General features: G+C 54.9%; 2 protein-coding genes across 10 annotated transcripts in view; one reads left to right on the top strand and one right to left on the bottom strand.

The window, feature by feature from the left end:
* Window positions 1-1,849, top strand: part of BRD7 (bromodomain containing 7) — a 35,372-nt gene extending 33,523 nt beyond the window's left edge. Inside the window, exons 14-17 of one of the 2 annotated variants that reach the window (XM_026494728.4) lie at window positions 67-181; window positions 462-605; window positions 1,152-1,295; window positions 1,613-1,849. In XM_026494728.4, the coding sequence (XP_026350513.1) occupies window positions 67-181; window positions 462-605; window positions 1,152-1,295; window positions 1,613-1,668 (459 nt within the window). In that variant the 3' untranslated portion in view covers window positions 1,669-1,849. The remainder of the gene's footprint in view (window positions 1-66; window positions 182-461; window positions 606-1,151; window positions 1,296-1,612) is intronic. The other variant, XM_026494729.4, reaches the window with a different exon arrangement.
* Window positions 1,850-2,977: 1,128 nt separating this feature from the next.
* Window positions 2,978-12,291, bottom strand: part of ADCY7 (adenylate cyclase 7) — a 55,031-nt gene continuing 45,717 nt past the window's right edge. For all 8 annotated transcript variants that reach the window (XM_048223700.2, XM_057314120.1, XM_057314122.1 and 5 more), the window contains exons 18-26: window positions 11,323-11,433; window positions 10,058-10,251; window positions 9,142-9,232; window positions 8,601-8,756; window positions 7,916-8,062; window positions 6,777-6,881; window positions 6,422-6,536; window positions 5,687-5,811; window positions 2,978-5,486 (exon numbers count right to left, since the gene is read on the bottom strand). In XM_048223700.2, coding sequence (XP_048079657.1) covers window positions 5,340-5,486; window positions 5,687-5,811; window positions 6,422-6,536; window positions 6,777-6,881; window positions 7,916-8,062; window positions 8,601-8,756; window positions 9,142-9,232; window positions 10,058-10,251; window positions 11,323-11,433 — 1,191 coding nt within the window. In that variant the 3' untranslated portion in view covers window positions 2,978-5,339. The remainder of the gene's footprint in view (window positions 5,487-5,686; window positions 5,812-6,421; window positions 6,537-6,776; window positions 6,882-7,915; window positions 8,063-8,600; window positions 8,757-9,141; window positions 9,233-10,057; window positions 10,252-11,322; window positions 11,434-12,291) is intronic.

The raw sequence follows: 12,291 nt of genomic DNA, 5'->3' as shown, positions 1-12,291 counted from the left end.
GTCAGGGCTTAGCAAGCTCAAATAATTCCTGTTTTCTTTTTTTTTTTTTTTTCCTCTTTTTAAAAGCAGATTACAGAAATAGAGCCAGCAGGGCGTTTAGACTCCAGTCATCAGGACCGGCTCACAGCACTGAAAGCAGTTACAAATTTTGGTGCTCCTGTTGAAGTTTTTGACTCTGAAGGTGAGTGTCACTTCATGACCGCAGGCGGTCACAATTTAATATCACAGTAGTCCACATTGATACAGCCATTCACCACAGGAAGATCTTGGCTGGCCATGCTTCAGTGAGGAGTAAAGCATGTCTCTGGTGTTGATGTCATTCGAAGGGGATTACTCCTTTGAGGAGAGAGGACTAGTCAATAGATAGCAAAACCCCAGAGCATAGGACTCACTTTACCGCACAAGATCAAACACAAGTGTGTCCATGTTTTCTTTAGTGTGTTATTCTTCATACCACACAGAAGCCGAAATGTTCCAGAGGAAACTTGATGAGACCACCAGATTGCTCCGAGAGCTCCAGGAAGCCCAGAACGAGCGTCTGAGCACCAGACCCCCTCCCAACATGATTTGTCTCTTGGGTCCCTCCTACAGGGAAATGCATCTGGGTATGTGACGCCTCCGGTGAGAGGAGAATCGCGGGTACTTAAAGGGAAAACCGTCTGAGAAGTGATACGGTGTCAAGTGGTGCTGAAGTGAACCACGGATGGTTTCTTTTTTGCATTTATGCAGTTGACCCTTGAACAACCTGGGGGTTAGGGGTGCCGAATGACCTCCCTCCTCCCCCACCCCGTGCAGTTGAAAATCTACATGTAATTTTTGACTCCCCCCCCCCCCCCCGCAAAGTTTACTGTAACAGTCATCTGTTGACTGGAAGCCTTACCTACCGTCAACTAACACATACCTTGTACGCCGCCTGTATTATATACTGTTTCTTACAGTAAAGCTAAAGAAAAGAAAATGTTAATAATGAAGAGAATAGGTTTACAGTCCTGTGCTTGTCAAAAAAAAAATCTGTGTATCTGTGGACCGGCACAGCTCCAGCCCCTGCTGTTCCAGTGTCAACTTCATAGTGCGCTTTTGTTTTTTGTTTATTAGTATGTAAAGGAACCGCGTTTTAACACCTAGAACTGTTTTTCTGTTCTTTTCCCTAGCTGAACAGGTGACCAGTAATCTGAAAGAACTTGCACAGCAAGTCACTCCAGGCGACATTGTCAGCACGTATGGAGTGCGGAAAGCAATGGGGATTTCCGTCCCCTCCCCCACTGTGGAAAACAACTTTGTAGATTTAACAGAAGGTATGTGCCCTGTGTGTCTGGGAGGATGGAGGGCTTTTATGAGTAAAAGGAACATCAGTCCTCTCCCCTCAAGTAACGTTGGAAAGATTTTTGTCTCTGTGTTGATAAACTTTTTATTAATTCTTTAGACAAGACGTAAAGGAAATAAAGATTTGACACATTTGCAAAAACCCCACAATGATACCCTAGTAGTACATCTAGTCATTAACCTTGAACGTGGTAAAGAAGGGCTGTCAGCACTTATTCTTCTAGATGATACCTTTACCTTTTAATTAAAAGGGAAAAAGTGCTGAATGAGCTGTAACTTTTCCTTTCAGATTTTGAAGAACCCAAAAAGACTGATGTTGCCGAGCATGGACCTGATGGGATTTGAAGCTCACTGGTATTTCGTTATATATTATGTACATATTTTTTTCATTCTTAACTTGGAAATGCTTTTCAGAAGATATTAAATATTTGTAAATTGTGTTTTTAATTAAACTTTGGAACAATTAATTTTAATGTTCCAGAGATTGGACTTGTATTAGGTAATAAAGCTGAGCCTGGGACTATGAGCTGTGTTGTACTGTCAGCTTAGTCGCCCCTTGACCTTCCCCCAGGGTTGGGTCTGAGGATGAAGTGATAAACAAACACTTGGGAAATAAACAGCCTTTTCAGGACCCTTCGTTAAAAGCAGCAAGTCCCCTAAATAATTGAATTCCCTCATTTTTCCGCATTTGCCAAACTCCTCATTAAAGAGATAACCAAATAGTTCCTGACTTATCAGATTTCACCTAGATGATTTATTCAAAGAAGGGCCTCACGAGAAAGGAGCAGGACAGACTCTGACCTGTTGCCATGCGGAGGGGGCCCGGGCACAGCTGGGTCAGAGTAATCACAGTGCCGTTTTCTTAGGGCTCACAGGCGGGACCGGAGCTTAGATGCTTCTTTAAAATGCCCATCCAGTGAGATTTTCCATCATTACACTGTGAAAACAAATACTAATAGAGTCTAAAATTATTTTTTTAGTGTTATGTCCCCTGCATACCTGATGGGAATGATGTCCTCCTGTAGAAAGATGAGGTGCCTCACACGAGGAGTTTCATAGCACTAACCTGTCTGGTAGTCCTGTTTGGTTTATTTTTTCCATTTTTGAGAGCATCACTTAGAACTACCATAAAAGGAGAAGCTAAATAAGAAAGGGAATCATGGAGCTTAAAGGAAAGTTTACGTTTCTGTTTACTGTTTCTCCCAGGTCACCACCGCAGCGTGTCCCCTGAACTAAGAGTCCTCTCCTTTTATCTGAAATACAAAGGTCAGCTGCTTGAGCAGATAACGGGGTAGGAGACCAGGAGACATGCGGTCCTCTTCCATAACCAGGCATCACATGGCAGCCTGCTTCAGGGAGCCCTGCTTGGGCTGTACGGAGCCCCTGTAAGATCCCTGGCTAGAAGCCGTTTTATTTTTATTTTCCTGACTTTGAAAAACGAACATTTAGCAAGAATAAGTGGGGTGAAGGAAAATTGATTGTCTAAGACAACCCAGTCTTTTAAAAACCTACTGAAAATCGTATGCCAAAAGAACTTCAAAATTGTTCAGTTATGTATTTTTATCAAGTCTTTTTAGAGTTTAATCTTTCTATTATAATTTTCTTAAATAGACCAAGAAAACATTGAAATTCAAAACACTTTAGGACATTCAGATTTTCCAAATTGCTGATTTAATGTATGAAAGGCTAAACAAAGTAGAAACACTGGTGCTTTATAACATTTTGAAACAAATGTTACAGATCTATAAATATTCAGTATACAGAATAATTCCTAGTTATTGGTATGTACCTTGTCAAAACCTGTTTGTGGACATGACCTATTATATACACCATGTATACAGTGGTTAATGATCTTTTTTTCTGTTAGGAAATTTTCTTAATGAGTAAACCAGAAAACTTCAGGTGTGACTTTCACTAGAGTCGGGGAGGCACCTTCATGCCGGCCCGTGACCCCTAGGAAAGTCAGTGTTAGAAAAGATACTTGTCCTGTCATAAAGATACTTGTCCTGTCATAAAACAGAACAACGCCTGCAAGGAAGGGGCCCGGCCCCTGGAAGACACACTGAGCAAAAGTGACCGCAGGTGCCTTTCAGGGTCCTTTCCACACATTGGTCAGCACATCAGAAACTCAGAACTTCCAAAATTGTGCTTATCGGAGCACTGTGCGTGAATTGGAAGTAAAAAGATAGGACTGATACCTACTTTTTAAACTCCAAATCAGGATTTCTGTTGCTGGAGGAAAAAAGTAATTTGAATTTTGCAAGAGTAGAAGCAGGTGCACCTCAGGGAGGCCCAGCACACCTAGGTGTGTCTGTCATGGTATCCGCGACAGAACCTTCCCGACCTCCCAGGAGAGCCCTGCTCAGCAGCCCTGGTCGCTGCCGATTTAAGTGTACGGGTTGCAGTGTAGTACTCACTGGAAACCAGCCCTTTATATGAAAAGTTGGTGCATAAAAGCCGTTTTTAAGTGAGGTTATTCCCCTTAACAGCAGTTGTGCCGTAAAACTTTGTACAGCAAGTTCTTGTAATTCATTACTCTCTCTCCCAGTGGCGCACAAGCTCGGAGCCACGCTCGCGTATCCGCTCCTCCGCGCAAACTAGATAAGCCCCTTCTCAGGCAGATAAGCCCGCAGACCCAGCCGAGCAGACAGCGGGTTCAGCTCCAGTCCTCCCTGCCCTTGGCTGCAGCCCCGTGTCCGCTTTTGAAGTCTCCCATATGCAAGATTGCCTGTAATGGCAGGGGGGTCCCGGAGGCCCCTGAGCTGGGAATCCCTGCTCTGTAGTGAAATGCAGCTGTGTGAGAAACCCCGGGCGCGCTCCGGTGAGGAGGCAGCGAAGCTGAGCCAGAAAAAGGAACGGGTTCCTTCTCCCCTGGAAACACAGTTCAGGCGGACTTCTGACTCTGAGAATTGAAGCGCTGGGAGACGCACCTTGCAGACCTGGCTTTTCGCACTTGCCTTGATTCCCACGGCTCAGCATTGCCCACGTCTGGGACCCTCTTTGCACGCTTCTGTGGAGTGGATGCTTTTCATTTGGCAGCTCTTCAAGTTAGGTGTGAGGAATAAAGAAAAGGAAGGAAGCGCTACAGGTTGTGTCCCGTCTGCACAGACTGCGCTCCTTTCCACTGCAGAAGCTGAGATTTAGCGGAAGACCGCAGGGCAGCGCCCCGCACACGCGGGAGCGGTCGCGAAGGGCTAGGAAGTGGTGCCTTATTTCCTGGGCTCCGCCGCCGCTTGCCTTCTTGCCACATTCCTCCGGGCCTCACCACCCCCGGCTGGGCCGATCCAGAAACAGACACTGGACGGTAGGTTCTCCTTCCGTGTCCGTGGTTAAAAAGACCGTACGCTGGAGGGAGAGATTTTGTCTAGCGTCTAAGAAATCAGTAAAAAGGGTAAAACCTCCACTAGTAGTAAACCCATTTAAAACAGACACATGCTAGTGATGACGAGAGGGAACAACTGTCCACGGTGGTTCTTTCTCCCTAGAAACCACAGCTGGAAAACAGCCTTCCAGCTGTAGTCCCTGGAACGCCTGTGTGAGAAATGTAGAATCCCGTGGCCGATCCGCTGGGGAGAAAGGAGCACCCAGCCCATCCTGGAGGACTCGTCCCAGTGCCGTACCTAGAAAAGACAGGTCCCACTGTGCAGCTCGCAGGCCAGGCAGGGTATGGGCGGTTCATGCCGACATCGCCACAGCACCTAGGGGACCGAGCATCTGAACCTCACGAGCGAGCCTCTCCACGCTGTCTAGAGGCTATGGCAAAGACTCGGACGGCGCGGAGGTTCCGGCTGCCTGTGCGTGGCAAGGCTCCGTGGTCACCCCAGGCCGGGGTCTGATGCACATTTCCAGAAATCCTCTAGCACAAGTCCGAGGAAGCCACACACAGCCATCTGCTGGGGTAGTGACTTCCAGACCCTTGGAATGCCTTTGTGACTGGTGTGGGGCCGAGTGCTCCCCTTGGCTTGTCTCAGGGAAGGAAATCCGCTTCCAGCATGTTCTGCACCTACCAGAAGCCCTCAGTTCAGCCCCAGCCCCTGGAACTTGGCAGTGTCTGTACAGACAAAGTAAGTCCTCAGCTCGCCTTTGCCTTTGACGTTGATCAGTCCCCGGCACTCGCAAGAATAACCTAGGCCCTGGAGGATGGTGCATGTCTCCTCAGTAACCTGAAAAGGACAACAGTCTTGGGAAGCAGGAACACCACCTGCTGTGGGGGGACAGGCAGAAATCAGCCCCAAGAAGCGCACACGTCTGGTGTCCCTCAAGCACGTCAGGGCTGGAGTCACATAGCTGACCGATGCCCGGGTCCCCGTGCCTCTGGGAAGTTCCTCCCCCTGTGGTCACAGGTTACCCAGCTGGGTTGTACCTGGATCTTGCCAAGTTCTCCAGTGCTCTCCATCCTGCTGGCGACGTTAACCGTGTTTCCCCAGATGTCATACTGAGGCTTTCGTGCTCCAATCACTCCAGCAATCACGGGCCCGTGGTTTATGCCTGAAGGTGACATTTGCAGTTGGTGGGTCGCAGAGGCCAAGCCTCAGGCTCTGCCCTTAGTGGGAGCCCACAGAGGCCAGCAGCAACCACAGAAAGCACCAACAGCTGAAATGGGGGTTGGAGGGGGCTTCCCAAGCCCGTGACAGGAGCTCTCATTCAGGGTATGGGAGGGGCACTCCCCGGGCAGCCCTCTTCCGGCTCCTTGCTCCAGAAGTCGGGCTGAGGTTAGCACTTTTCTAGCGTCTGCTCATCTCCCAACAAAGAGTAAATGGGCTTTGAGTACCAGCCCTGTTAGTTAACACGGAGTAGTTAGGTCAATAACTCTGCTTTGTTCTCAGTATGTTTTAAGGTTTACAGAAGGTGATTTTTGGGTTCTCCATTTTCTGTAGGGTTCTGTTCCTATCTACTCAGAACTTTCAAAGGTAACTTTATAAACAGAATGCAAAGAAAGAGTAACTGCCCCGTCGCCAGTGTTGTAAGACCAAGAGGGATTTCTCAAACCTTTCCTACCAGACAGTGAAGCGCCCCATCAGGCCCGAGCGCGGGCTTGCCAGGACGCACGGCCCGCCCCCCTCCCCGAGCCCGGCCTGCCCACGCTCTGGGCCCTCACCAACTCGGAGGCGGAAGGAGTTGAACGAGTGCCGGTTGATGCCGTCCAGCTTGCTCATCAGGGCGATGCTGAACTCCACCATGATGCCAATGTGCGCGTGCTGTCGCTCCAGGTCCTGCGGGGACAGAGCGCTGCGCACGGGACCTAGGGGATCCCCTGCCCCGACTTCCCGCCTCCACCGGGTGTCGTGTGGCATGAGGCGCCTCCTCCAGGCTGAGCTGTGAGGCCCTCCGCCCCCCCCCCCACAGGACAGGGCAGGAGGGGGTGTCCCCTCTAAGTCAGGTGACAGGGCTGGGACCTGTCGAATGCCCCTACTGTGAGGCTGGGACGTGAGGCCACCAGCTCCGCTCCGTACCTGGTTCTCCGCCCCTGAGGGGCTGCTGAGCCCTGCGGCTGCCATGTATGTGCTGCCGATGGTCTTGATCTTCTCCACGCTGCTGAACTTGGGCTTCAGGAGCAGCTGCGGGACAGAGGGACGCCCCAAGGTCTGAGAAGGGGGGTCCCTGCCGCTGCTGCTCCTGATGCTGACATTTCTCGCGTTCGGCCTCCCCTTGTGAGCGGACAGCCAAGTCCACGCAGGGACAAGGCCTCGGGTCCTCCCCTGCTCCTGGCCCTCCCATTTGCGTCTGGGCTCTTGTTCTTAAGGGGCAAGCACAGCCCAACAGGACCCACCCAGGAATGTCAAATGTCTGCAGCTAAGAATGAAGCCCAGGGGCGCCTGGGGGGCTCAGTTAAGCATGTGACTCTTGGTTTCAGCTCAGGTCATGATCTTGGGGTCCTAGGAACGAGCCCCATGTTGGGCTCCGTGCCGAGCATACAGTCTTCTTAAAATTCTCTTCCTCTGCCCCTCCCCCTACTTGTGTGTGCACGTGCGAGCTCTCTTTCTCTAAAACAAATCCTTTAAAAAAAAAAAGGTCCAAACCGACGACTTCTCTGGAACGTTGGCAGCGTGGGCTTTGCTGGGAATCAAACTACAGCAGCCCCCCTTATCGGCTCCCAGACCCCAGTGAATGCCCGCACAGCATGTGCTCTTCCGTCCACGAACTTGCCTGAGACGAGGCTTACTGTAGAAATCCGGCACAGTGGAAGAGGAGTAACACAACCGCCTGCCTTAATAAAAATTACATGAACGGTCCCGCTCTCAAAAATCTTCCTGTACTGCATTCGTTCCTCCTTCTTGTGATGACAAGAAGCGAGGCGCATGACGGGGATGCTGGGACGTGGCGTTCGGCCACTACTGACCTTCTGACCATGTATCAGGAGGCGGTCATCTGTCAGAGCCCACGCGGCAGACCGCAGCTAACCAACCACAAATAAGGGGACCGCTGCCTTCACCAAGGACCTAAGTCTGAGCTTAGCCTGCACCTGCCGCTCGCAGAGAAGATAACTAAGTGCTGAGGACAACACGGCAAAGGGTGCATGTGTCCCTCGTGATTTGCATGGCACCCCCGCCCCCGGGGGGCCCGCACCCTGCTGTCTGCGGCCAGGCGGTACCTCGTCGAAGTCGGCGATGATCTCGTTCAGCAGCCGCAGACACTCCAGCCCCTCCTTGTTGACATCGCACTCCGTGTAGAAGACTTTGAAGTCCGGCACAGACGCGAACATGACACACACGCAGTCGTAGGACTGATGGTACCAGTCCTGGAGGGGGGTGGGGGAGAAGACCACCTTGCGCCAGCCGGCCGAGGGAGGGGACAAACTAGCACAGGGCCATGGCCCCTGGGCCAACCCACGAAACTTTCAGGGGAGGAGGGGGCGCGACCCAAGTGTCGCTCGGCCTGCCTTACGCGTGGGCCTCCTATCTGGGGGCTGTTACAAAAATAAGATCCTGAGTGCACTGGCGGGTCGGGCTCGGGGTGGTTCTGGCTCTGCAGGACCCTGCATCCCACGGCTGAGGCTGAGAGCCCTGGGGACGGCAAAGCTCACCGGCAGGAGGCCTGGGTCCTGAGCCCGAGGACCTGTCCCCTCTTGTGTAAAACGCTGCTGCACGGAACCCGCGACACACGCAAGTTTTCATCTGCACGGACCGTCCAGACCACAATGGCCTGGACACGCAGCTGATGCCCAAACCACCCACCGCGGGCGGCCCCACGTCACGGGTGGAAACCACAGCCCGGGGCCTGGCCGGACCCTCCGTCCCTCCCTACCCGTGGCGGGCCCGCCCCTGCCGGCGCCACACCTCATTTAACTTGTCGCCAATGAAGTGAGCGGCCACGTGGGCTGGCAAGACATTCTCCAGAAGAAGGCGGTTCACATTCTCCATGGTCTCAAACTCCTCGTGTTCCTTCTTGAACTTCGTCTTCCATAAACAGTCCAGGCGGCAGTAGTAGTCAATCTGCAGACAGCGGGGCGCATCGGTGTCCTGGCCGCTGTGAGCGGGGACACGAGGACACCAGGCAGGGGGCGGGACACATGTAACCCCGGGGCCCACTGAGCCAGCCCCTCAGCGCTTCCACCCTGCATCCCCGGCGGATGTCCCCAGCTCAGCGGCCACCTCCCCGTGGCCTCAGAATCCCAGTCAGCTGTGACTCAGTTCTCAAGTGACCTGTGTGACCAAATGTCACCGGCATCCTGAGGGGAGGCGATGCAGGGAGGTGAGGACTCGGGGACCCCTGCCCCGGGGACCAGGGCTGTCTGGTCTTCTGTGCACCCCCAAGTCTGCGGCCCCAGCCCAGTTCTGCGGCCCCGCTGAGCACGGGCCGCCGGGCTTCCCGGCCTACCTGTCTGGAGAGCATGAGCAGGGTGACGTAAAACAGAACCAGGTAGAAATTGATCATGGCCTTCGGGTCCTTCCACATGCAGAACGAGGAGCTGCCGGACATGAAGCAAAGGCCGGAGTCGTTCCCCTCCCGCCCGGCCCTTGGATGCATGAGCAGGCCCGCGGGAAGGCGGTAACGGATAGAACGTGCCCTCAGCACTCACACCCTCAGGAGACAGGGCACTGAACAAGCGACTTCCGGTTGGAAAGAGAAGAGGGTTTGGAAGGTGGGGGAGGCCTCACTGAACTGACAGCTCGGCTCACACCAAAGTCTGAAGGAAAAGCACTCCAGGCAGGTGGGGATGGCCAAACACTCGTCCAAGTCAGGGACTGAAAGTTTAGCAGGAGTTTGCAGCTCCCAGCAGACCTACGGGAGCAGATTTTGTTCTGGGTCCCCAAATTCCAGGGGAGCTAGGCCCCTCTGCTCAACCCACCTGGGGCCCAGAGCCCCCAGAAGCACATACACGCCACAGGGGTCAGCCCCCTGTCCAGAGACAGACAGGAGACAACTGCTCCTTCCAGAACTCTGTGGAGATCCGGGACACAGCTCAAAGAGGGGGACTGGGCTAGAGATGAAGCCTTCCCCCCTCTGCACCCCCAGAATGGCATAGAGACAGGAGGACCCAGGAAGCCTCCATGGGACTCGGGATGTCCCCCAGAGAACCTGCAAACGAGTCACACTCTTCAGCTCTTGAGTGTACAGACCTGGGACCGTCACGTCCCCTTCTGTAAAATGGAGACCGTGCCTCCTGCCAGCCCAGCCCACCAGGTGTCCAGTCCAGATGGGACTGTGAAGGCAAATGCAGCACGGTTTGACGTGACACCCCAAGGACCACACTCGAGACAGGCGGTGGGACAGAGGGTGCTTCAGGCCCTACCTGAGGGTGCCGTTGGTCTCAGTGAGGTTGGCCACAGTGTGGCCACAGCAGCCCGACTGCCAGCACGGGGAGATATTGAAGAGCACCAGGTAAGCTACCAAAGCCACGGTCAACAGCACGACCTTCAGCTCCAGGCTCATCCGCAGGAAGACCGAGCAAGCGATGAAGGCCAGGATGCAGCTACAGGTGTAATACTGGGGTGATGGGGGGGGGGTGTCGGTCACCATGAGGCAGCTCCTGGACCCAGGGTCACCGGAGAGGGCGCGCCTCTAGCACCGGCACTCTGACTCAGCCCCTTTCCAGTGCGGGGGACCTGCGGAGTGCCATCCTGTCTGCAGCACTGCTCTCTTGCCTTGATGTCCTCCCTTCGTAGCAAAGAGCAGACAACAGAATCTAGAACTTTCTAGCATCGCATTCACTATTTTTACTTCTACTTATGGCAGGTAAACTCATTGAAGGGAGAAAAAAAAAGTAAAACTGCAGTGGTCTGTGGATGTGGCCAAGGCGAGGGCAGCGGTACGCACACACCTGAACGGCCTCCCCGCCTCCTGTTCTGTCCCAAGCTTGCCCTTCCCAAAGGGCACAGCTGCCCATGTTACTCTCCCGCTCAAGATCATGCTTGGGCTCCCCACTGCCCCCAAAAGAGACACCAAGCTCTTACCCTGGCGTTCACGCTCCCCCTGATCAAGATCAAACCTACCTCCAGCTCCGTGTCCCAACTGTCCCCGTGCCTCCCCATGACACCACCACCTGCAGCCCTGCTGGCTCCCACTGAGTGCCTCAACTTTTCTCCCTGTCCCCTCTCCAGCCCCTGTCCTGGAACCTTTCTGCCCTTCAGAGACCAGCTCGGAATTCACCACGGCCCCCTGAAGTCCCACAGCCCTCCGCCGCCGTCCATCAGGGCTCCCCAGACCTGGCTTCTGCTGTCGGCCTGCCCAACACCAGTCATGGCTCGACCACCCATGAGGCCAACCAGCCAGCCTCTCCAGGCCCTCGTCAATGGGCCAGCCTCGGGTGAGCTGTCCGGAGGCACTCCCTGGTACCCTTGGATGAAGCAGCCCCAGCCCCGAAGCTGCCCTGTCCTCCAGGACCAGAGGCCACCTTGGCCCTGCCTGGGCCTTGCTCTCTCCGTCTCCCAGGAGAGGCTGGACTGCACCCTCCCGCACCCTGTGGCCCCAGGCGCTCAGGTGGAGCGTGGGCAGGAGCCGGGCCAAGTGGGGACACGCGGGGCCCAGCGGTCTGCACCAGGGCCTGGCTGCACTCACCGGGAAGAGCTCGCACAGCGTCAGCTCCCTGCTGCTCACAGCCCTCGGGCTCGGGCTCGGGCTCGTCTGGTTGCCCGCAGGCAGCCCCAGGGCCCAGAGAGGCATCAGCGGCTACAGAGAAGACAGGTCACCATGAGGGGTGGTCCAGGGACCTGGGATTCCAGGACCTGCCCGGGCTGAGCGGGGCCGGGGTCGAGGCCTCCACGAGCAGCACAAACATCTCCCGCCAGGCCCAGCTCCAGGCACAGCCAGAGCCACGGCACCCCGGCTCCCCGCACAGGCATCAGCCTCATGGTGGGGAGGGGTCCGGGGCAGAGGGGGTGTCAAATGAAGCCCCACGTGTGCCATCGCCAGAGCATCAGAGGCCGATTCAGGGCTGGGGGAGGCAGGGGAGAAGCTGGGATCAGCATTGTCAGTGAGACCCCCCCCCCCTTCTCCCCAGGTGACCCTGAGTGGGGGTCATGGCGTCAGGGACACGGAGAGCCCCTGGCACTAGAGGTCGGAGCTGGGAGGACTGGCAGGGACACGTGCTGTCCACAGCACTGAGCACATGAGCCAGGCCTGAGAAGCAGGGGCTCTAGCGTGCCCCCCTGCCTGTGCCCAGGGCTACTCGCCACTAGCGAGGAACCAGAGAGAGAGTAAGCCAGGGCCCCCCCAGGTAGAAGGATAGGAAGGTAGAGAGTGCAGGACAGCCCGTCTTTGTGGGGCTGGCCGTGTAAGCTCTCAGGGACCCCAGGTCCTCGTGTGAAAAGCGAGGGAAGGAGGCCAGGCCGGCCTCCAGAGCCTCACGGAGCCTGCCCACAGGGCCCTGCGGAGAGCTACACCAGAGGCAGCTCTCGGGCAGGAGACCGGGATTCGAGAACCTGAGGGTGCCCAGGTCAAGGACTGGCTCTCCGCCCCCCCCAGGAAGCCCACACAGGCAGGAGGGCTGCTCGCCAGGGCCCGCCGTCCCCACCCACCCCCAGAACC

Source organism: Ursus arctos, unplaced genomic scaffold (assembly GCF_023065955.2).
Source record: "Ursus arctos isolate Adak ecotype North America unplaced genomic scaffold, UrsArc2.0 scaffold_19, whole genome shotgun sequence".
Taxonomy (NCBI): domain Eukaryota; kingdom Metazoa; phylum Chordata; class Mammalia; order Carnivora; family Ursidae; genus Ursus; species Ursus arctos.
This window is presented reverse-complemented; position numbering and strand designations above follow the sequence as displayed.